General features: G+C 44.8%; 1 protein-coding gene across 7 annotated transcripts in view; it reads right to left on the bottom strand.

Annotated features, from left to right (window-relative positions):
* Positions 1-1,647: 1,647 nt before the first annotated feature.
* Positions 1,648-25,455, bottom strand: part of beat-Vc (beaten path Vc) — a 39,870-nt gene continuing 16,062 nt past the window's right edge. For 5 of the 7 annotated variants that reach the window (XM_015181758.2, XM_015181759.2, XM_001358483.4 and 2 more), the window contains 5 exons: positions 11,735-11,888; positions 8,475-8,683; positions 2,820-2,953; positions 2,215-2,491; positions 1,648-2,149 (listed from right to left, as the gene is read on the bottom strand). In XM_015181758.2, the coding sequence (XP_015037244.1) occupies positions 2,085-2,149; positions 2,215-2,491; positions 2,820-2,953; positions 8,475-8,683; positions 11,735-11,888 (839 nt within the window). In that variant the 3' untranslated portion in view covers positions 1,648-2,084. Of the gene's footprint in view, positions 2,150-2,214; positions 2,492-2,819; positions 2,954-8,371; positions 8,684-10,286; positions 10,510-11,734; positions 11,889-25,455 lie in introns of those variants that run through there. The other 2 variants (XM_033385948.1, XM_033385949.1) reach the window with 2 other exon arrangements.

Raw genomic sequence — 25,455 nt, 5'->3', positions numbered from 1 at the left:
CTCCGGGTACTCCACGGGTTTGGTGGGATTCTGTTGGCGTCTCGCCCGCAAAATCTCTCTCGGAACACCGCCGGCGCCTCTTTGGCAATTTGTTGTGTTTGTATTTTTTGTTACTGTTGTCTGTTTTACCATCCCGCTGGCCGTGGTAAATTTTTTGATTAATCAAAGGACATTTTTTGTGCCTGTGTCGCCTGCCAAAGGAGGCAGAATTAATGCAAAAATGATGAGTGGAAATTTGTCAAGCTTATTTACTTCCGTCATTTAATGGGCCCGCGGCACATCGACAGTGGGTGTGGGGCCACTGGAACTGAGACCCGGAGCAGGGACCCAGACAGGGACAGGGACCCAGATCCGGACTAGAGCTGAGGACGACGTCGACCCCATAACGACAGACGCCGGAACTTATCTTTGTTTGTTCGAATTTTTTGTTGTTGGCTTTTGCTCAGCCCGAAGCCATTTTATGCATAATTTTTGGTCAATGTTGTTGTTTTTTCCACAGCCGTTGCTGTTATGTCGTTGGCTGTCATTTTTACCTGCGGCGGCCATTGGCCATTGCATATTTTAGCCGGAATTGTCCTAATGCGTTGAATATTTTTCAGTGCCTGTAAAGTGTTTGGTTTTTCTTTCCTCCTCCTCCCCTTTTTTGGGGATGCTAAATCGAATTTTTGTTGCTGGCATTTTCCTTTCGTTTTTCTCTTTTTTGTTTGTCTGTTTGCCCGTCTCGTCAGCCTCCCTCAAATCTGTTTGCAATAAGTTAGGCATACGAATGCAGAGGAAATGAGGGGCATAAGCTGTTTGGAAGGGTCTCTGTTTGGATTGAGAATTGGGAAGAGTAGCATTAGGCTTTTTGCTTACATAAGGCAGTAAGGCAGTGCCAAACAGTTTTCGAAGTTTTGGCAACAGAAGGGAGCAGAAGGTCTTACGCAATTTTATGGGTATTCAATCGCATGGAGTAGCATTCAAATTATTACAGAATAATTTAATTAATGACATAAGATGATTGCAATTGTTATAAGCTTTCGATTGTGAGAAATCTGTTCGGCATACTGTTGGGATATTGCAAGTTTAAGGATCTTCAAGGTATTAAATCTGCCATAGCCTGGATTAAGGGACTCAGGAGTAGCTTACCAAAGGAGTATTCTACCTCCCCCTTAAACTATGATTTTTTCCGCACTCCTGTGAAAGTAGAAAAAGTTCGAGCGAATGTCAAAGGATGTTGTATAAACTGGAATATTACTCTCCATATTTTCCGTAATTGCGCCTAAATCGAATAATGTTTCTGCTCTCCAACGTTAATCGAATTTCCTAGCATTTTTAACAGCTGTAATTTTATCCCCCAAATATGATTTGGAATAGTAAAAATTACATATTTCTTATGCGAGACCAACCGAACGTTGGCTCTGTGCATTTTGGCATTTTATTCGTGTTTATTTATTCTTCATACATCATTTAATACATTAACAATTCACATACAATAATTAGATTTACTTGCCATTGATTGTGTGTGTTCCGTTCTGTGCTCAAATATTCATGTGTAAATTTGTTGATATTCATTCGTGTTGCCTCCGCTATTGGAATATTTTGTCATACGAGTACGAGTACGAGTATACCATACATTACATACATATATTTAGTAGCAAATTTACGTTTAGTTTAGTTATCTATATTTACGATCATATATATTTCATTTCACATTTCTCGATTTCTCGTTTTGTGTTTTGGTTTTTTGGTTTATCAATTTTTGGGTTTTGGGGTTTCGGTTTTCTCTTGTTTGCTTACACATAACACAAACACAAACACAAACACATAAACAAATGTTGCATTACACTTATAGGAAATGGATGAGCTTCCTGCACGGTCCTAGACTAATTCAATTTCGACTATATACACATTCAACTGTTGGCTGCCGAGGCTGTTAACTTTTCTATTGGCTCGTAGTGGTGCAAAGAGCCCGATTGATTTGTCGCCTCCGTCTGCGTATGCACCTGCACCTGCACCTTGACCTGTACCTGTACCTGTACCTGTATCTGTGGGTGAGTCCTAGAAACTTAGGCCACAAAGAGGGCGCCCATTAAGGCCAGCCACTAACTCTGGGAGCGGTGCCATCGCATCAATTGGACGAGGCCCAGTAGCCAGGCGGCCAGCGAGGCTGCAACGATTACCAGATTAGACGGGGAACGGAAGGAGCTGCTAGTCGCTCAGATGGCCACTCACCTGGGCGGCCGCTGATGCAGGAACCGTTTTCGGTGAAGCGCTGGTTGGTGCCGGCATCCTTGAGGGCCAGGACGGTGGTCCGAACGCGGCTCTCGCGGCGTGCACTGGCCAGGCCCATGATGTCCGCGCCGCATCGCAGCTCCAGCATCTCGCTCTTGCTGATGAAGCGCTGGTCATCCAGGTGGAGGCGCAGCTGCAGGTTGCTGGCGAACAGGGGGAAGCCCTCGACGTTGCGTGTGATCTCGTTGACTTGAGGCTGCAGGCTGTGCTGGGGCGCCTGCGGCCGGAAAGAAACGGAAAGTTTAAAGCCAAATCCACATACGGGCGTGACTTTCAACCAGGCCAGTGGGCCCCTGCCAGATTCCTGTGTCAACAATGGGGTTTCTTGGCTTGACTCGATGACCATGACAAGCTGACACGCTACATGTCCCCGGGCCGACGCTGACATGTGTCTGGGCCTGTGGCTTGGTCAAAACACGCCACTGACATGCCTCAAATATGAATTGAGGTCGCATGCAACTGCACAGATATACCCAAATATAGATGCAGCGGCACATGTCCATATCTAATGTACATACACCTCTGATCGGGTCGATAGTACTCACCGTTTTGTTGTTGATGTACCACATGAGTTTGGCCGCCGGACTCGACCATTCCGAGCTGCAATTGGCCATTAGGGTGTCGTGATACTTATAGGCGTGGCGCACACCCGATATGAATGGATCGAATTTGGGCAGGACTGAAAAATAGTGTAGTTTAGTAAGGATATACTGAAGCCATAACCATTACAAAAGCTAGAGATATTTTCTCTTCCTACCACCATTTCATATATGGTGCTTTCTCTCTAATAATCTTCTTTTAGAGGCCTTATATTATTTGAATCGTTGCTTGATTTCTGCCAACAAAGAGCGCTTCAAATCAAATGAATCTGTTATTCGAATTGAAGCCAATTAATCTTTTAATATTTTAAGTTTATTTTGAATTTGTCGTATTGTTTCTTCGACTAAAAGGAAATTTGGAATTCTCATCTAGGATTAAAATTACATAATGTTGCAAAGCCAGAGGACCATAAAGTTTCATTTTAGTTTACAGTTCGGAAACTTTACTTTTGGGCAACTCTGCTCACAAATGAAGAATGCAGTTCGGGCACAAACTTGCTCCAATTAGAGAGAGCTCTCTGCAGTGGCAGTAGCATAGTGTGCGGTTACAGTATACACTACAGTGGACACACTACAGTAGGGTACGGGCACATCTAGAATAGTGTGGCAGTGCTGCCACTTAGACAATTACCGACACGCCAACACCAAATATTTATTTGAAGTGTTAATTAATCTTAACAAATAATTGCCCAGGATAAAGTTTTTTGATGAAAACAAGCGTAATTTAGTTTATGGGCGGGCTTGGGGGCGGGGGAGCCGGGTCCCCCTGGCTGTGACCACAGAACAGTAGGAAACAACAACGAATCGAGCTCCTGTTTCTGTTTCGAGGGGGGCAAATGAATGCCAGCTGCCGCTCCCCGACCACTGCTGTTGTTGCTGTTGAAAATTTGTGAAATATGCTAAGGACCCCAAGGCATAGCGGAGGCCGGGAGACAGTGCAAGTGGCCGGGGGAGGCATCAAAAGTCGGGCAGTCAGCAGGACTATAAACTTTTTAATTGACTTAATACAAACCACTTTGGTGGAAAGTTTCTGACCTGTTTCAAGTACAACTTACAGGCGGCGACGGACGGCGAACGGCGGACGGCGGACAGTGGACGGAATCCGGAGTTGAAGTTGATGATTGCGGCCATGTTGTGCTTGGTCGCTTGGTGCCACCCATGCCCCCCATGCCTCCCATGCCCCCCATGCCACATGGCCATCCACCCCATTGGCCTCTAGAACTGTGTGACTTGCATTGCAGCAACAAAGGCAGCTACAGAAATGAAAATTGTACGAAAACAAAGCAATCAACTCGGGTAAATAAACCAAAAATGGCAAAGTACCAAAGTACCAGTAAAGCACTACGAAACAACAACAGGATTGGAAAAATATATACCCCTACCAGAGCTCCTACCAGAAAAAAAGAAACCCAGAGAGGGAATACTCGTACCCAGTCCGAAAACAAAAGTAAAATCTGTTTTGGGGCCAAATTGTGTTGTACGCTGGGCCCCAACTGGAATGCTAAACGAGTACAAGACCAACATCTCCAGGAGCAAGTGCTTGAGAATCGCCAGGTGGAGTTATTCTGGGAACCTGGACCCGGTGCCCAGTGTGTTTATGTTAGAGGGAACACCCAGCACACAGCACACAACCTCAAACGATAACCCCCACATTAAAAAGCCAAAAGTGAACAGCAGAAGATGAAAAACGAAAAACGAACGACGAACAACAGCCGAGCCGAGGTCCAAAAATGCTAAAAAGTGTAACCAGCTTGTCCCTAAAATGTGGCAAATCTCCGAAGTAATTAAGTGCGGCTCAGTCGCCATTTGATGGCCAACGTTGAGCACATTCAGTCCCGTCCTGTCCGGGGTCCTGGTACTGAGATGAGCTCCGAAAACTTGGCAAAGTTAATCAGTGTGATGACACACGGCACGCAGCTAAGCGACAAAATATTTGCACTGCCAAAGTTGGAAGCGACCTCAAGCCGGGTCGGTCTCCCATTCCGGCATCATCAAAGAGTCCAAGGTGATGGCTGTTTGAAAATCGAGAGCTCTCTGCTGCCACTGCCACTGCCACTGCCTCTGTTGTGACAAAGTTTTTAAGGTGGTTACGATGGCGATGGCACTTTAGTGACAAAATTCCCAAGTTGATTGTTGGTCTGTCAACAGCTTCGCCTTCATTGAAACAAAAAACAGGCAACACTAGCTCCAGCTCCAGCTCCAGCTACACTGCATAGAACGGCATGCCTTTGGGTTAGCACTACGTGAGTCCCCTCCCTTCCATTTCGTCTCTCGCTTTATACTCTATTCGCCGTCCCTGGACACGACGGACACATTGTCCTGGCGAGGGCTTTAAACTTCGACGCTATCTCTCTCGTTGATGAAGTTTGATGCCATGGCTGGCTGGTTGGCTTTATTTTGCTATGACCCCGCTCTTGTTGGCCCCCGAGGCATTGTGTTTTTATGGCTTATTCGTTGTACGAGAATGTGTACATTTGACTATACATACTATATAAATTAAAATGACGAAATGCACTGGCCACTGCCACTGCCACTGGCATATGCCAGAGGCACTCGCTGCACGCTGCACGTCGGACAATGGCCAAATGCAGCCACTCGTCCACGCTATTGATGCTCTCGTTTGTTATATTGTGTTCTACATTAGGACAGTTAGCGACAGGAGGGTTATTGTGTAGGAAATTTATTATTTAAACACAAAAATTCTTTGCATTTTTCTTAAATTTCTGGTAGTAGTGGATTGGTTTTAACAAAAATGTATGTTGATTCTATTTCATTTGGTACAGAAAAGCGGGAGCATCTGATTCTGTCTCGCTCTCTCTCACACACCCTTCCTCGTCCAGTGTGCGGAGGTGAGCGAAATATTTACGCTTAAAATAGGTAACAGTATAGGTAACAGAAATCATAATATTATATATGTACATGCTAACTGACTACCGGGTATTTATATGTATAAGTAGAGCCGCGGACCTTGCTGCGATTCAACGGCAACATTTCCACATTTATGACATATACAAAATAATAACTTAAGTAGGTTCCAAGAAGTTCTTCAACCGCCGTCTGAAAATATTTCTGAAAGTCGCACTCACTTGCCTTTCCATAACTGCAATTAATTCAATACTTAACATTTCCCAGCAAATCAGCATGAATCAAAAAGCGATAAATAAAAACCAACAATAATCGGACAGTGGCAGGAAAGGCCTTCCCTTTCAGGGCCCACTCCTCAGGTGGGAGGCAAAACCGGCACGTTTCTCTAAGCCCGTACAGGCCATCGCCATCCTGCAGACTGTAGACTCGCCCTTAATCTAGCCATTGGGATTTCCATGTACAAGTGCTACAACTTCAACTTGAGCATGGCTTACTTTGTCTATTTAAGTACGTTGAATAGATAAAAGTCAAATTGACATGCAAATAGCAGACAGACAAACAGGACGATGGGAGCTGAGGTGGAGAGGGGAGAGGGGCAGACACCCTCTCAGCCAAACATCCAATTAAAGACCCAGTACAAATAAGAAAATGCGAATTCAAATTTGATTGTTACGCGTAAACAAATGCCTAAGTGCGCATTATGCAAATCAATATCTCTTAAAGTAACGTCAATAAATAAAGCTCCACCCAAGCCAAACCCAAACCCAAACCCAAGCCGAGGCCCAGGCCAAAGCCAAACTCTGTTGCATAATCGAAGGGCGCCTGGGGCAGAGCCTCCCATTCACCCATTTAGGAGAGTATTCAGCACCAGAACCCATCCCAGATACAGATTCAGATTCAGCTCGGCCGCCAGTATCTCGTTCTGGCAACAACCATGAGGGAAACAAATCGCTGAGCGGCAAAATTGCGACAAATAAATCATTTCGAGCCGCATAGAAACTAGAAACAAAAGACATAAGCAGGCCATTTCCATTTGCCTCAAATGACATTGGGGCGAAATCAATTGATTTGAATTTCAAAGTAGAGCCTGCTCCATGGCTGGCTCTCGCTCTCTGGCTGACTGGCTGACTGGGGCTCCTCATGGCCGCAATCAACCACAGCCTGGGAGGGCAGCAGAGGAGCGGAGCGCAGAAGCACCAATGCCGGGTGATGGGTGCTGAAGAATCATCGTCATGTACGCTGCCAATCAAAGCGAAATCAAAATGGTGGGCAATGCGTTGCCTGCGGTGGCAGCGGTGGATCCGCCAGCCATGGCGTTGACGTTAACAAACCCTACTACAAGTGCCACAAGCGAGTGGGTATCCTTTTGATACCCTCACAGAGACTATTACGATTTTACCAGATACTGACAATGCAGAGAATGTTAAACCAATAGGCTGGATCCGGCAAGATGGAAAATAATATAACATAAAGGCATCTACCATATATCTACATACATGTATGATCAGCAGTTGGCTTAGCCTAATCCGATATGTTGCTCCAAGTGATGTTATAGGCTTCAGGAATGGATGCTCTGACTTATGTTTGAATTTAAGCGCATGATAATAGCAACATTCTTTGCCCATAGCACCAATCAGAACTTTCGGATGTGCGGAGTATTCACCATTTGGATCGTATTCGAATGCGAGACGAGGGGGTATAAATTCTAAAACATTTTTCGTCCCTATTGCAGAAAACCGATCGAAATCAAACTGTTAAATAGATCTTATACTTCTTATAGATGCCATGTATTTGCAAGGATACCCAAAGCTTCGGTGCCCGTAGGCAGATTTTTCCTCCTGTTTTTGTTGCTGGTGCAGACTCTACAGTTGCTGTTGTCTAGGCCCAGCACGTGACAACGCCAAACGACCGCGCATTGTAGATTATAAATTGATTCGTACAAAGCTCACAATTGAGTTGAATTTGTTCAGTGGTGCGGCAGGTGCCGCAACGGGGCGAGGAGTGATTCGTGGGAGAGGATGAGGAATGGTGCAGAGGAGGAGAGCAGTGGGCCGTGCGCGGTTCTGTGTGGGCCGGAGAGTGAGGGGAGGCGCCACGGATGCTTGTCAGGATTTATTAACAATCATTACTCATACAAATGGCTGACGCGTGTCACAATTTTCCAGCATTTATGCGACGCCCTTTCGAACTGCCTACTGCCCCAGGTCGCAGACCCGTGGCACCTCCTCACCACCTCGCCATGTCCCCTAACCCGCCACAGAATCCACCCGAAACACTCGACTGTGTGGCATTGATAAATGGAAAGGAGTTGCTGGCTGGCTGGCTGGCTCCCCGCCTAAGCTTCGGGGTCGGTGGCCATGCAAAGACCATTTATAATTTTATTAAGTGTTTGCAAAATTGCACATAATTTGTTGTCTTTGTGTTGCAAAACATAAATCAAAGACAGAAACAAAATTTATCGCAAGTTCACAGTGGAGCAAAGGTCATGTACCATTATAATACCCCTTATTTGTTCCGACATTAGACACTGCATATGTGTGATCTAATCTATAATGTACCTACATATTCTTTTTGATACCCGCAGTAGGATTCTGACGAGTGTAGGATTGATATGGCCACGTGCAATTATTAAAATATAATTTCGTTGGATATTTGTATCACATTTTCAGATAACTTTGAACCACAGTGGATGGGTCAACCGGAAGGATCAGGATTGAGGGCAGGGGCTGTACCTACCACCGACTGTCATATTGGCCGTCTGATCGATCAGCTTGAACTCGGGCGCATCGCCGGACACCTCGCATCGGTACTGTCCGGACGAGTGGATGTTGAGCTTCTCCAGTTCCACGTTGCAGATGAATTGATTGCAATGCGACGAACCTTCGGCGATGGTGACACCTTTCACGGGGAACCAATTTGTTGTCGGCGGTGTTAGTGGCGAGTATCTGCAAAGACAAAGATGGGGTTTTATTGAGAGTGAAAGAGTGAAAGAGAGAGAGAGAGAGAGAGAGTTAGAGGCAGCTTGAGCTCGAGTGCTGCGCCAAAACTGAATCCATGAAATATTGATGAGGGAATCATGCAAAAAAAAAATCCACCAGAGAGAAGTTTTCGGTTTCCGTTTCTGCATTTGCGTCAAAGTTGCCGCAGCGTTGCAAAGTGAAACGTTCATCGATTTGTATCCACTTTCGGGCCACGCTGTCGATTTTTATTATGAATATTATGCAGTTTCCATCCAGTTGTGCGCCACTTCAATTTGTGGCCGCCGAGCCACTCCCTGCCATCCCGCTGCCCGCCCATTGCCATCCCCCTCTTCAAAATACAAATAAAATTCAAATTCAATTCGAATTGCCAACTGAGCGTTCTATATTGTACGGCTACTACCTACATATACCCGTACATACATCCATTCGAATATATATACGAATGTTGCATTTGATTACAGCAATTAGCGTGGCGTTTGGGGAAAATCGTTTTCCATTTTTCCAGAGTTACGAATTGCAAATGTGCCATTGAGCGCAGTGAGCGGTTCGGGGGGAAATAGAATACTCTTGTGTCTGGAATATTTAAATATTGATCGAGTGAGTAGCGAAATAGAGTTGGTTGGGTACTTGTCGGGTGGGTATCTCTTGTCCAGGTGTTCGTAAAACCTTTAATTATTCACCCCCCCCACCCCCCTTTTAGAGTGTCAGTAATTAGCAAATGTGGAATCACATTTGAGATATATTAGCTTCAATAATGTTTGTTTTGGACGTTGGAGCTATATTTGCAGTTGATTTTTCATTTGAAGTCATTAAGCTGAGCTTGAATGCTATAAAGTGCAAAAAGGGCGCAAGGAAGACAAGTTTGTTCGACTAGATGTTAGATGCATACGCAAAAGCTATGGGGTACTTAAGATATTGTTGTTTTCTTTTTATTATTCAAACATACATACATACAGGAAAAGCAAACATATTAACAACAGACATTTGCCAACTCCCTGATGTAAAACTTTGTTGGAGGTTCAACAGGGGAAGCCAACATCGATTAACCCAAGCAACACGTACTATATTTTTTATTGAATTGGACGCCAGAGAACAAAGTCACAGGATGAAGGAGAAAAAAGAGGAATGGAAGCAGCAGGAATGCCAGAAACTATTACCAAAGAAATCAGAGTCAAACTAGAACGTCTCTGGACTGTTGACTCACATTTGAGAAGCAAAAACTGTAGCTCTATCATACTCAAAACGATGGAAATTCTCTTTTGGAAGTTCTTAAATACGATATATGTATATATAAACCCCTCATTGAAAAATTTGAATATGCAAATATATGTAATATGCATTGGATATTGGGAAAATGTATAATTAATCTTTCAATATACATAAAAATCGAATATTTTCTGAATATTTTTAAGGCTGTAAGTCCTTTTTTATGCATTGATCATCCTTTGGTAAAGAATTTTGGAGGCTGAACCCTTTCAGTTTCTTGAATAGTGAACCCATCGATGTATTATAAAGACAATGTTTTGATTAGCCAGTGGTTTTAGGTGATTTTCTTTGTGGCACCTACTGGTAGGCACGGAGCCTGTGCTCTTCTAGTTCTATGGCAGCTAAGTCTATATATTTTCTATAGTCAAATTAGAGTATAACAGCGACATGCCATGCTTCCAGTTGAAAGGCTTAACCAACTTTCTCCATTCGTGCTCGTAACCACTTGTATTGTCATAGCCAAAATTAACTTTGATTGTTGTTCATTTCTTGAATGTTGAAAGCAAACGCACTGACGGGTCGATTAGTTGTTGGCTAACAGTCAATTTAACCTCGAGCACAGCCTGAGCGAACCGGCTGCCACACTAAATTCAAATTCAAATTCGAAATTGCAGTCGAAATGTGTGCATCTTTTGTGACGTTTTTCGCTGCAGTGGTAGTCGGGCAGTGGAAGCAACCGCAGTGTCAAATGCACATAAATAATTGAAGCCGAGGGCCGACCGCACAATCAAAACGTTCACACAAAAGCGTAATTGATAAAAGCCCACTGCCTCCGGCAGTAAATTACTGAGCAGACAGCCGACCCGAACGCTTTGAGACCCCCTGCGTCTGCCAAAAAGACTCCACTCCCCACACACCCCACACTCCCCACATCGGATGTGTCAAAAACAATAATTTGGAGCTGGGAATGCCAATCGAATGCCAGCAAATGCGGTCGCAAAACGCGTTGAATTTACATGCAACAATGTTGCAAGAGGCGTGACTGGGAGGTAGTCAGCATGGGGCTGGGTGGTTGTCATTGGGGGCGTGACAGTCCATTTGGAAAAGTCCGTAAACCGTTAAATGGTTCTCGTATCTGGCATAAATAATAATTTTTTGCATTTTCTTCTCGTCGGCATATTTGTTTGAGTCTTTAAAATCAATAACCAAAAACGGAACAGAAAAAGTGTAATACCCCAATGCCCAAGCCGCTGTTAAAAATTTTGCGCTCGATTAAGCAGCGGATGGAACAGGGATCTGGCCGTGGATTCCATGTGCTGCCATGTTCCATTTTTGGCCCTGGCTCTGGCTTTGTCCGGGTCTGGGGACGGGCACGGGGACGGGGATGGGGATGCGCCAATGTGCAACAATTAAGCCAGTTAAGCTCTTTCGCACATATTTGGGCCGGAACGCGGATCGGGGCAGCGTCACCTGGCCGCAATTGCAGGCGCCCATAAAAATCCATTTCAATTAAGCATTTAAATTAGTTGCGACACTTTCAAGCGTCTGTAGGGGCGTGGGAGGGGGAGGGGGGCTCCCCCACTATGTTGCAGACACTGTTGCAGCAGTTTCATGGCGTTTTCAATTTACGCCATAAAATCTGCATGAATGCGCCGGCACAGGTCCCATCCCATCCGAAACCGAGTCCGAATCCCCTTCCAGCATTTGTGACATTTTATTATTTCAAACTGAATACCGAAAATATTTTTATGGGACCATTTTTATTATTTTTATTTGTTTTACGGCCACAGCAGTTGGCCGCCGGCTCACCTGAAAAACTCCAGCCCATCCTTGTACCATTTGACGGAGTTCAGCGTCCGATTTCCCATTTCGTAGCTGCAGAACAGCTTCGCCTTCTGCGCCACATCGATAATGCGCGGAACGGAGAGGCTGGACAGGTGCAGTCCCTCCGCTGGCAGCCAACCTGAAACGACAATGGAACCCAAACGAGAATGGTATTTTATAGGTATTATTCCGAAAGCTGTTGATAAGTATTTGGGCTCTCCATGCGGCCTGATGCTGGGATTGAATCAGTGAATCAGGGATGGAGTGTATTGGATGTTGATATTTGTATACACGTACAAGTCTGCTCAGATTTTCCATCAAATGTTTTTAAAGCAAAATTTTGTAAAAGACTTGGGTACAAGTTTTTAATCCGTTACGGAGCAATGGAGGGTAAATTGTTCACATGGTCTTATAGTTATGATTGTAAATATATATATATATTTTCCATAAAAAGAAATAATACTACAATAAACCCTTCTTGGGGAATTATAACCATGGGCTTTCCATGCGATTTCGGACTTTATATTGTTGCTGTTGTTCCCCATTATTCACAGTAGCCCCAAAAAACAATGACCCTGCGGCGCCGCTCTCACCCCCACAGCAAAGCGGAGCGTGCCAAAAGGTTACCTACATTAATTCATTGACTCTGAAAGCCAACCCGGCCCGGCGCAAAGAAGCCCTCCATGTTTACGCGCTTACACTCCTTTACGAAAGGACTTTAGGCTTCAGGACCATTCTTGGGAAATTTTTACTTTATGCCGCGCCGCCACATTCATTATTGCATTTAAGCCGGAGCCGCAAATGCAGGCCATGAATCAAAAGCCAGACCCGTCGCACCACGAGGGTATTAATTAAGTTTATTTTACTTGGCCTGATAATAAAAATTATATAAACGGACGAATGGCGGAATCGCGACCAAGGCCAGGGACGAGTGGGTGGTTGCTGTGGCCGCTGCTGGTGCTGCTGTGGCATGTGAACTATGAACTTTGGCTGACCGACAAAATAATTAGCTCTGACTACGGGCCACTATCCGTCTCTTGTGTTTTTTTTTGCACGCAGCTAGCGGAAGCAACAGTTTTTCGTTTGTTTATGTGCTCGGTGTTTCCGCCGGGACCAGGGCCGGGGCCGGGATCTGGGCTTGGTTCGAGTTTTAATGGCCCCAGGGACAACGGCTTGAACGACGACTAATTACAACAAATAACAGACAAACAGAAATTAACTTATGTGCTACATAAATTAGCACTGTAATATGACTTTTTTTTGTTGCTGATGGCGCCAGCAACAGTGCCCCAATAGTTATTGCCATGCGGAGTGCGGCATGGCAACTATGCGACGGATGTTGCCGTTGTCGTTGCCGTTGCCCCCAGGGAATGAGCAAACGATGACTAATCTGCGCGACAATGTTGGCATTAGTAGCTGTCCTTTAGATATCTCTCTATTATTTTGGTTCTTCGTCCGATATTTTATCTGATGTCGGCGCAAAGAAGCGATGCGAGTGAGCCGGGGGTTGGCGAACTATTCCCCAAGGACATTCTGTTAAAAACCTATCGAATGGCAATCACCTTTCCCACTGGCTATGTGCAACAAATCCATTGCTTCCAATCCTTTGTGTACCTACAATATTAATAAATTCTTCCATGACAAAAGGACATATTGCACAGTCTGTCCAGGAGTCAAGAGGTTCTATGCCCAGTGAAGCTGCGTGAGTTTGTCATATCCCCTTTTAACTTTATTTTTTATACAGAAAATCTTCCATTTTAACAATCCGAAATTACTATACGACTTTGTTTAAGAGTTTTTTCAAGTAACATACGATTTGTGCATGCTCGGCAATATTTTGTGGGCCGGCAAGAGATCAGGACCCTATATTAACAGTTTTGTTGTGCGTTTATCATATTGCATCGGATGCATTTTTATGTGCAAAAAATTGCACTGCGCAGTCGGATGCAAGAGCATTTGCCCTTCACCATTTAAAATGTTCTCGTAGTTCCGTTGATTTGTTTTTTCGCATTTAATCTGTAACCTGTAAACTGTTTTTTGTTCGCTTCTTCCGCGAATTGTAATGATGTTTTGTTTGCAAGGGAAATAAAGGCCAGATGACATGTGCGATTACGAGTATGTTCGGTTTGTAAATTATTTAAGGGTTTTTGTGTAGCGCTTTGCAGGTGCGGGGGCGGAATATTTAACGGTTACGTTGTTTATTTTATTATCTGGGGATCTGTCCGACTAGTTTCAATTGCGTCGAGCTTTAAGCAATTTGCCATTCGGCGCAATCTCCTCGACAAATTGCTTTATGCTGTGGGCCACGGACCACGGACCACGCTACGCATCCCAGACACATTACTCATAATGACGGGCAAAAAATTCGATTAGCTTGGAAAGCAATTAAGAGGCTAAGCACACACACATGCCCCGGGGAAGACTCTGAGGCTCTTAGAGGGGAAATTATAAAGGATTTCTGGCCACATGACGACGGCTATTCACGGTCAGTCCCAGCCCAAGCCCCAGCACCAGCCCAGCCACAGGAATGTTCTTCCCACAAATCTGGCCTAAGCCTCTCTCTCATAGTCAACTCGTGTGGGCTTGTTCCGGCTTCTTATGTCTTGGCTGCCCTGCTGCTGTCGCCGCCGCTTCAGTTGCCCTTGACTGATTGTCGGTCAGTTAATATCACTCAAGCATGCCTTGGCGACGGCCGACGACAGACAGCTGACCATGTGAGGCGAGCGATGAGTTGGCCAAAAGCATTTTCTATCCTCCAGTCCAGCCCGTGCAGACCGACCGACCCTTCTCGACCGGCTCACATGCGATGAGATAATGAATGCGTTGACGTTCAAGGATTTAATGTGCCGAAACAATGATGAATTAGTGACGAGACAGAAATTTCTCGAGCGCAAAATAATGAGGCATTTGGACCTGCCCCCTCTCGAGGACAATCATGATGGCAGCCTGGTCTGGTCTGGTCTGTTCTAGTCCGGTCTTTGCTTTTGGCCCTGGCCTGCCTTGGTGACTATTGTGCGGACAATTTGCTTTGAATTTAGTTGATTGCCGAACGGAATTTGGCGCCATTTGGGCTATGTGTGTGGGTCCCTTTCTCGGAGCCTACGTTTAACGGCGCATTAAATTCGGCAAAATAATTTGAGTTCTCCGAAATTTCGCTTAAAGAAGCCAGAGACCCGAAAAGACTATTAGCTAATTTAAATTTTAATGGCAATCACTGGCCATGCAAACTCAAAGATACTCGTATATCCCCTCGCCCAAGGGGCTAGGTGAATTTATCTTTGTCATCGCCGTTGACATTGACGTGTGGTACAGTTTCTGCCTTTTTGCCTTGTCTGTTGGGGCGTTGAGGCGTTAATTCTGTGAGTGTATAGTGGAGATATGTAGCCGTGTCCGTCACGACTTAAAGGGACAATCACCTCACAGTCATGCAAATCAATGTAAGGAAAGCAGAATTAACATAACAGATGTGCTGTTGGAAAACGCCTTGTATTATCTATAAAATCAGGAAACAAGCAGCTACCTTTAATTTCCCTGCAGTTTTGCAGCTTAAGAACATTATCTAATCAGCGAAAGAAGTCTTTGAAGCCGAAACAGGCCTGCCTATCATCCAATGCTTTCGCTTTAATATTCCTGATTAAAGAAATTATTTACAAACTGGCAGTTTAAATTCTCCCAGAGCTCATGCAGTTTTCAGCTTAGGGAAATTTAGTTTTCCGCTGAAAAGTTTCTAGTTTCGCACATAGCATTAGAGCCATTTCCTTCTGTCAATTCTAATTCCAGCAGTTTCGACAGTTCCGCATAGTACTCGTACTCATAATTTTAAAGGAAATGAGAAGCAAAATATCCAGAGTGAGAGCACAGTTACACGATTCGTTACGCCCTGAATGGAATGCATTCTTGGAATTTTCTTGTTAGTTTTATGCCCTTCTCCAGGGCGGAGCCAGGACTATTTTTTTTTTGCTTGTCAATGCGGCTCTGCTCTCTGCTCTCTGCACTCTCCTCGTTTCCCTGGCTCCCTGCTTGCCCCCATTTTCAGATGCTCCGCATTTCCATCATCATTTTTTTGCTCTACGAAAATATTGCCAGAGCCATGTGTGTATGTGGAGCACATTTCATCTTCGCTACATGCTACATGGGGGAAAGCACTTTCCCTTTTCTCTGGGCCATATATATTCCCGTATTTTAGTTAACATTTTTAGTGGCTTTCGGAGTCGGGACTCGGGAGTCGGGAAACAACAAAAGATTCATCATCTTTTTTCTCTGGCCCGGATCCCGGATAGTTCTTTGGGGGCTAGAAACGGAACTTTAACATTGTGTGTATCGGATGGCAAAGTGGTTCGCAGGGTTATTCTCGGGGTGTGTGTGTGGTTCTGTGTTAGTTCTTGACAGTTTTATACACTAGGGGATTGAGGCTGGTGGTCTGGTAGGGGTTTGTTTCCAGATGGGGAGGTGCGTTGATGGATTGCTTTGAGCCGGTCTTTTGGCATGCCTTCGATTGTTGCATGTTCTGCAAAACTCTCGACTGAACTGCTGATTAAAGCGTTTCGGGGTACAGCCGGAGTGAACTGAACCGTTGTAAAATTATCCACAAATTGCGAATAAATATGTAATCAGTGGAGCAAGTATCTGCATCTGCAGCTGCTCGCTGCAGTCGACACTTGATTGCGGCCGAAGGACACTCCACTGACTCGGCGAGCAGGTAATAGTTTCAGGTGAAAGCCTGTAAACGAGCAAAACTGGCACAAACGAGCTGAAAGTTGAATGCAGACGACGGCGACGGCGATGACGATGATGATGATGAGAGCAGGAGGACGAGGAGGATACCCAGATCCTTGGAAGCTGCGGCAAATACAGCTCGAGTCGGCGGATAGAAAGCCATTCTGTTGGAAACTGTTTGCCACTGCCAAGCAGCAGGCAAGGGCTCAAGTGGCAGCTCTAAGCGGACCGTAAGCCTCCCTCCTTCTTTCGCACTTCCTATTTTATTTATTACATGGCGTATACGCAATGGAAATATTCCGCAATGCATTGTTTATGCTCAAGTTTCGTTTATTCCCTTTTCTCCTGTACACTTTCCTGTCTGACAAATTTATTTGTTTTTTTTGTAGATTTATTTGCGCCCTGTGCAATTTTTGTGATTGTTGGTTCTGGCGGGGAGCATTTGCAACTTTTTTAATCATTTTTATAAATTCCGTGCTGCTGTGCTGCAGTTCTCCTATTGCTCCGCCCGTAACCTTTTCCAATCTGCCGCCGCCATTCTTTGCGTTCCTTTCGCTTTTAATTAAAACCAACTCTCAATACAATATGCTCCGTTCCTCTGCTCTAGCTTCGTTTCCCTTTTTGTTTGCCCTTAATTTTGCTCTGTTTCTTGCTTTTTTCGAAGCTGGTTTTTTTTCGGCGGGGGGTTTTTCCAGCGCACAGATTTCCCACGTCTCATAGTTTGCTTGTTTCTGCTGTTGGTTCTTCAGTCTCTGCAGACTCTGAGGTTTATTTATTGTGGGTGTATGTATGTGTGGTGGTGGGGTGGTGCGGCAAGAAAAAGTTGCACAACTAAAATTTATAAACTGGGCGGGGTCAGAGCTGAAAGCGATCTGGCCTATAAACTGGGAAAAGGCCCGCTAGGAAAAGTGTGCCAATTGGAGAAGTTGCGGCCCCTTGAGTGGGCATGCTGGGTGAAGAATCGTAAGTTCTCACATTTTTTGCTAATTGGAACTTTTTCTGGCCAGTGGCACAGAAAAGAGAGAGTAACTTAAAGCTGGTCCCCACCAAAGCTAAACTGTTGGCCCAAAGATCATTAACGGCTGGAGCGAGGGTAGAGAGCTGAAGAGGAGGAGAGCATTTGGCAGGACACTTCACCTGCTACGGAGGAGCAGCAGCCGACGCAGCAGCCGACGCAGCAGCCGACGCAGCAGCCGACGCTGGAGTGCCAACTTACACGAAAAAGTGCAACAAACACTCGAGGAAACTTTTCTCATTTAACGTCGAGTCAAACTGAAAAGCTACTCAAAATCTATTTGAGTTTCCAGCGGTGGCTGGAAGACGGAGACGGTAGGTAGCCTGAAATAGAATAAAAACCATTGGACACTTTCACAAACTAATAACAAAATATTAAGTTTACACAAATTTGAAAAAACTTTGCACTCGCCTGCAATTGACAGCCATTAAAGTTGTACACCGTTTGCCTCTGGGCCAATATCAATTTCAATGTTAATTTTCAATTGCAACGTTTAAGGCGAAAAGTTTGCTGCGAGGAGGGAGGAGAGGCAAGAGCTGGTGCTGGTGCTAGTGCTGGCGTTGCAAGGATGTTTATATATTTTTCGATTTTTTCCCCATAAATGTCTGAGAAATCTATGGCGATTGGCGGTGGCATGCCGCTGCATATGCTCCTGTCTGGGGCTGTCCTTGGGCATGCTCCGAGATGCTTTCGCATCAGCGCAAATGTCGCCGCATAATATTTAAGAAAATATATATTCCCATTCGATGCAATGTCGCTTCGTTGTTTTTTCCACATCGTCTGCTTATTTTGCCAAAGTCAAATATTAGCTGAAAAGTTGAGAAAGTTTCCGCAAGCAATTTTGCGCTTACATTTTACCAGTGGCAGAACCCGGAGATGCCGTCGAAGCTGGAGAAGCAGCACGAGCAGGAGGAGCAGCAGCATCCCAAAAACTTCACGCTGGCTCCAGCTCCTGGTCCATCTGTCAGCCAAGTGAATTCGGTTGGCATTTTCCTGGCTTTTCCTCCCGCCTTTCTTCGCTGCCCTGCGCTGCCCGATCCCTATCTACGCGGCTGCCTCAGCGTCTGCGGCCTCGGCATCCTTCTTGCGTTTCATTTTCCCCAAAGTGCATTAAAAAATATTGTTGCTGCATGGTCGGATACGAACAGCGCGTATCATTTTTGATAAAATTCATGGTAATTGTTTCAACTGTGAATTTATCGAAGTTTTTCATGTTACGCACAAACTTTGGCAAGCTAACAGAAAGAGAAGGCCACATAGCCGGAGACAGACGGAGGATGGAGACAGGAACAGAGACGGAGACGGAGTCGGTGGCAGGAGTGGAGGGAGGCATTGCTTTTAATGGTACGACGGGGAAGAATGGCGGTTCCGGGGCAGATTGAATGGAGAATGGATGCTTTCGACATCGACACGGCATTGCTGTCAGTTCCCTGCCTCAGCTCCTCCATTCCGAGCTCTCGCTGCTGCCACTGTCTTTGCGGTGGGGAGGAAATTAACTCTTTAAATTTAACTTCACTTCACTGTTCTCACAGGGGATAAGTACAAGTACATTGGGAGAGATTAAGGTCTTTTGCGGAATCGATGAAGAAAACGATATGAAAGGGTTGCTCGGTAACTTGATCCTTGCATCCCAAAAGACAATTGGTCCCAGAGATATTGATTTGCAATAAGATAATCTGTCAATCGTACATACTTTTGAAGTCTGCCAAAATACCTGTGTACTATAGCATCCATAAGTTGTATGTCAAGGAAAATAGTAGTGTTGCAAATACACAAAAATGGAGTCTATTTAAATATCATTTACAATGGCTTCAGATCAGCCAAAAATAGTATCCAGGGACCGTAACTGTTATAAGTTTTAAAATACAACTACAATCTAACATGTATTTCCACATCTATTATTACCAATATATAATTCAATATTGTTTATTGTTCTTTGAAGACGAATATTAAGGGTCCTATTATTTATCAAATCAACTGTTTGTTAGTGGAACAGGGGTTACATTAATACTGTTAGTGTACGCAGTGCATATTGTATAAAAGAGAGCTATTGTCTTAAATTTACTCAACAACAAATTAAATCTCTAAGTTTTTTCCATACCTCTATAGCCAGCTCTTGTCTGTACGCCCAGCCTTGTCATTCAACTGAGAGCTGGCCGACTTTCAGAGTCGACTGTGTGTCCTTCGTCCTTTTTCGAGGCCTAGCCTCATGAGCAACTGCGTTTCCATATCTGTCTATGGATCGACTCCATAGTGTCGGTTTACTTTGATCAGACCAGCAGATGGGGCCATCCCCATCGGACCCCTCATCCTGCCACATCAAAAAGAATAGTCAAGCTGGAAGTTTTAATTTGGAAACCAAAAGCCCCCAGCAAACTGTCTCAACTCACAGGGCCACAACATTTACATTAACTTTTGACCTTATCGCAACAAAGCCAATAGAATCAATTTGGCCATTCAAGAACAACAGCGGGGGAATTGTGGGCAGTGGGGCAGGGACAGGGAAAGATGGAAATAGAGACTACTGGCAGGACAATTCTCTGGGAGCTAAGCGGGCAGAAGGCAGGACAGGACACACAAACAGTTGTATATCATTGGCAATAAAACAAACACCAGAGGTTCAAGTTTTTCCAACGAGTTTGTGTACTTTTGCATAAGGATGCGAACTTATGGGGCTCGGGGTTCCCCGGACAATACGGGTCTAGAGTGTGGCAAGGGGACATTTAAAGAACTATCAGAAAACTGCTGGAAAAGAAGTTCCTTGGTAGTTGAGTGTGACAGGCGATCGCCCAAGCTGCCATCTCATTGAATATCCACCAATGGGGATAAACAGGGGGAACCTAGTTTATCATTGGCCCTTCCCCTGATCCCGCCACTGCCACTGCCCATTCGCTGCCGCTACGAGCATATTTCATGCTAAATTATTACAAATGTACGTGGGATGGTGGCGCACATAGGAGAAATGATAATACAATAACAGGATTGGGAGTGGGCCAAGCAAAGTAAAATTTAAACATATTTCCACCCTACGGCGGAGTGTGGCGTGTGGGTACGTGGCTTTCTTGATTCAAAGTTATGACTGCTCAAGACGCGGCCGGCGGCTCTACAATTTATTGTTCGCTTCCGTGAAAAACTGCTGCTCTGCCAGGACTGGTTCTCGGCTTGCCTTGGACTGGGTACGTGGTTCCGCAACTACACGAGATTATGATTAATTGCTCTGCGCTGCCGCCCAGCCCCACCCAACCCCACTACAATCTACTGCTCCACTATACTTTGCTCTATGTTGGTGTGGGCGTGGCACGTGTGACATAGCGCGGTCGATGACACAAGCAGCATGCAGCACGGGCACACCAGCTGCTTTGTCTCACCTCCCCTCCCTGGGCCACGGCGGGCACATAAATACGGAGCCCAGTGACAAAGCCAAGGCATTAAAAATTAATTTACTCCGGGGTAGGACTAGCTCAGAGGCAGCAGCAGCAGCATCGGCAGCAGAGGCAGCATCGGCAGCAGCAGCTTTCACTAATATTTCACGCTAATTTTTGCGTAATTTAAAAACATCAAATATCCAATTAAACTTGCCACAAGCATTCATCCTCAATTTATAATAATTACAAACTAATTAACTGTGATCCCTCGCCTCGTCAAGGCAACGGCAGCGGCAGCGGCAACGCTACCATCAACCGCAAGGAATGCCGAAAATGCGAAAATAATTATTAACAAAAATTAAGTCAAATTATAGCAGTCCACGAAATCCCCCCTCTGCCCCCTGCCAGGCAGAAAAGTTGAGAAATGGTAAAAAAATTATTTAAATTTTCGAAACAGAATTTGAGAAAAACACAAAGCCGGACTGGCCCAGGCCCAGACCCAGACCCAGGCCCCGGGCCTGAAACTGACTGCCATCGACGGAGGAGAGGGAGAGTCCTTAAAAATCTGTACCCAACTAGAGCTCATTAAAGATGTCGGCAAGCCTCTGGCCCTGATTATTTATTTTAAAGTGAGGTGGGTAGGGGGTCTGGCTTTAGCTCTGGCTCTGGCTCTCTCCGGGAATCTGAAAAGTCACGCAAAATCTTCGGCTCTTCTCTGTCCCTGTCCCTGTCCAAGGCCAAATGCACGTGGCAAGTGGGCCGCAAACTTCATCAACCACAATAAGAGCAGAGAGGGAGAGAGAGAGCAGGACTAGGACCCAGAGCCCGACTGGGAGCAATAGCAGTAGCAGAGCATGTGCGTAACGTTAATGGAATTAGAAAAGTTTTTAAGCAAAGCTGGATATATGAGTGTGATTTTGATAAAAAGTCCCTCACTATGGCCTGCTGCCACTGCCACTGCCACTGCCACTGCCACTGCCACGGCCGTTTGCTCCTCCTGCTGGAAAAACTAAGAGCATTGAGGTGCGTACGTAAGCAGACGAAGCGCAAAAATTGCGTAATGAAAAAGTTTTTGCCTCTTTTTGCCTCGGTTTGGATAGCCGCTTTCCATCTGCCTCCCAGCAGCTCCGCTCGATCTCCTTAAACATGCATACGTACTCGTACTCGTATGGGCCGAGAATTTTTCTGACATTTTTCCGACTTGCGGCGAAATGGTGCAAAAGTTTTTGCCAAACGCAAATCACTGTCAACGGCAGACGCAGCGCTGCCATATAATCAAAATTCACAGCTATTGACATGCAAGGGGCCAGGCCAAGTGAGTGGGCCTGAGAGGTTCTTAACGGCCCCACTGCATTATGCCTGTGTCCAGGATAGCAAAATAGGAATTGAGACCGTCTTGAAGCAGGTCAGACTCGAGGCTTTGTAGACTTAGAGGAGTGTACTTTATATTCGTACCATATATTCGTATAACAGGGTGACCAGATGCGACAAACAAGGGCCTAGGAGAAAATACACTACATAAATAAATTAATATAAAACATCTAGCAAACAGTTTTCCGGCTCTGCAGATGGTCATGAACACTAAAGGTTTTCCAAACAAATTGTTATATTTATCATATTATTTGTAGGATTTATTGGGAAGCCACAGAGAGCTAAAACTCTGGAGCCAGGAGGAGAGAACTAAGTCTAACTAAGTCTTCCTTTTATTTAATTATATTAAATATTAAACGAGTCTTGTATAAAAGTATATCTAAAGAGTATCCGCGGTCACATATATTCGCATTCGATTAATTTAAAGTCAATGATCAAAATCAAGATTTAATTCAAAAAGCGTATCGCTATTCAAGCAAAAGAACGAGGCGTTGAAACAATCATTCCTTCTATTTACTGTCATTGAGCTGAGAGAAATAAAATTAACGACTTTTTGAATTAAACGATTTGATTTTACGGCCAAAGTTTGGACACATTTTATGACCAATAATGCAAATCGAAATGATGCAAATGAAAAGGCAGAGCGGCATTTAAAGCTTTGGTCTGTGCGATATATGGCATGAACGTACTCGTAGTGTGGGCTCTGTTAGTTTTGACAGCTGTAACATGATCCGAGGCTGGATGAGATGCGAAAAGTTGGCCAAAGTGTTGGTGTTCACATATCAAAGCCTGAATAAAAAATCAAATTTATATTTATGGGTCGGCGCCAACGCCAACTGAGCCATGCCAGACAGCGGACACCCGACGAGGGACGGCGGATGGCGGACGGCGGATGGCGGAGGGCAGCAGAAGTTTGCCGCCTAGCCGGACGGAATTATAATTTCAAATTTTCTTCGTGCTAATAGAGAGTGAGAGAGAGATAGAGGGAGAGAGAGACGAGAGGAAACAGAAAAGAGGAGCAAAACGGAGCAACTACTGCCAGACAAACGAGCCGTCTATCCATCCGGCCGTCTGCGTGTAAAATTATGCGCGCTGTCTGCCCAACGGCCATTAGGTTGGCATTCGATTTCGATTTCGATTTCGTTTAGTAGCAACAGAAAGCTGCTTTGGCAACACTTACAACTTTCGACAGTTCAAGCGGTCCTCCCCCTTCCCTCATCCGGTTCGGGTAGTCAAGCGCCCCGGGACACATAAATCATATTTCGCAGAGAGCGCTCCAAGGAGCTGCCATTGATAAATGGAAAGGATCAACTTTAAGCGGAGCGGTGTAACAATGATTTAGCACAGGACAAGTGAGGAAGTAAAAAAAACCCAAGTGCTTCAGTTGAAGGCCCTGCAACTGAAAGTAGAGCAAAGGATGAAATATTTAAAATGATTATTGCAGGGGAATAATTATTGAATAAAATCTTTACTCAAGCAGGCCTCCCGTCTCTTTTGAATAACTCTAGGAGTTGCATCATTGGAAAATCCAGTAAATTGGTAAATTGCAATTGTTTTGCATTGACTCATCTATAATTTCTTGAACTAAAATATAAAAATTTGAGCTGATTAATACAATTAATCTCCATCGAAAAGGAGAGAGTTGGCTGGGTTTTTAATCCTGATAACAATTTTTGGAACTGTCGTATTAAATTGAGGGAATAATATGTCGTCTGCCTCTGCCCTCACCATCGAAATTGTTACTATATTGTATATAGAGAACCACTTATTTTATTTTCTTAGCCGAATTTTGATGGCATTGGCCCAACTTTAAGTGGTCTGATCAACTAATTGTTTATGAATCAATTTGCAATAGATGCCTCGTTAAGCGGAGGTTAAATTTTTTATACGCCCATTAACATTTGCCTGATGTGCAGTTTATGGCACCGCAGACAGCAAAAATTTATATTTTTGTCCTCCTCTGAGTCTTGCTCTCTCTCTCTTTCTCAGTCGATGTCTGTCTTTCTCTATCTAATGTACATATATACACAAACGTTGATATGAAAATGGAAAAATATTAACAGCTGGTTTTTATGAAGCGCGCTCAACTATTGCCAAGTAATTCTCGTTGTTATTGATATTATTATCATTATTATGGTTATTTTGGGGTTTTTATGGCCAAAGTTGGCACTTCGAGGGGTCGCGCATAAATGAATTTAATTATGCCATCCCAAGGGGACGGCGACGGCGTACAGTGGGGCCGCAGCCGAAAAGAGGTGGAAAAAGTCACTTCCTGAGTAAGCGCTTTAGATAACTTGAATATACGCAAGACTTTTGAAAATCTTAAGAAAATTTGATTTTCAGGCACTTTAGTCAACTTTTATACTATTCCATGTTCACGGGCAGATTTCATTTTGAAAGATTTATCTTTTAATTTTAGTGTATTTAATGGAAATTTCTTTTTTCGTTCAAAAGTTATTTATTGGGAAAGCCGAAAAGCCCGAAGGCCCCACTGTACGTTGGCTGTGAAGAGAAGTCAAGCAGAATACGAGCGCCTTCATCACACCCAATCCCATAATATGATGTGCCCCACTGAGGGAGAACTACGTGTAATATTGCTGCTGCCGACCTGTTGCCTAATGGCTTAACAAATCTGGGCGAATAGCGAAAATAATTACAATTACAACTGCCGCAGTGAGACACACGTGGCGTATACGCAACATGTGGTGGAAGGCAGTGTTTGCGAGTGAGATGGTGTGTGTGACTGTGGAAGTTTGAGTGGCCCTCGGTGGTAAAGTCTTGGCGCTAGGAAGTGCCCATGGCACGGCGGTCACATTGTTGGCGTCAGGCATTGTTGACAGCAAGAGCCGCAGTCACACTTGCAGCAGTAGCAGCTGCAGCAGCAACAGCGAGAGCAGTGGCACCACCACAGTGGCTGCTACAACACAAACAGCAACAACAATAACAAACAGTGGTTGACATTTATGCCGGCGAAAGGCCAGACCAGACTCGACCAAACCTGCCTCAAGGCAATTCGAGCCAGCGCAAGGGAAGCTTCAGCAGTTCCATAAGTCGAAGGGGAGCAGTGGAAATTTAGTAATGGCTGGGCTATAGGTAGTATGAGATTACCAGAGTACCACTGAAATAACCCTCGCTCCATGTGGGTGGGTGGTACGCCTGGCAGAATGCTTAACATAATCCAATCCCAGGGTCGGTAAAGAAGTTTCTCGCAATAGCCGTACAGTGCATCAAAAGGACGA

Source organism: Drosophila pseudoobscura, chromosome 2 (genome assembly GCF_009870125.1).
Source record: "Drosophila pseudoobscura strain MV-25-SWS-2005 chromosome 2, UCI_Dpse_MV25, whole genome shotgun sequence".
In the NCBI taxonomy this organism is placed as follows: domain Eukaryota; kingdom Metazoa; phylum Arthropoda; class Insecta; order Diptera; family Drosophilidae; genus Drosophila; species Drosophila pseudoobscura.
The sequence above is the reverse complement of the archived record's forward strand: the minus strand, read 5'-3'. Positions and strand labels throughout refer to the sequence as shown.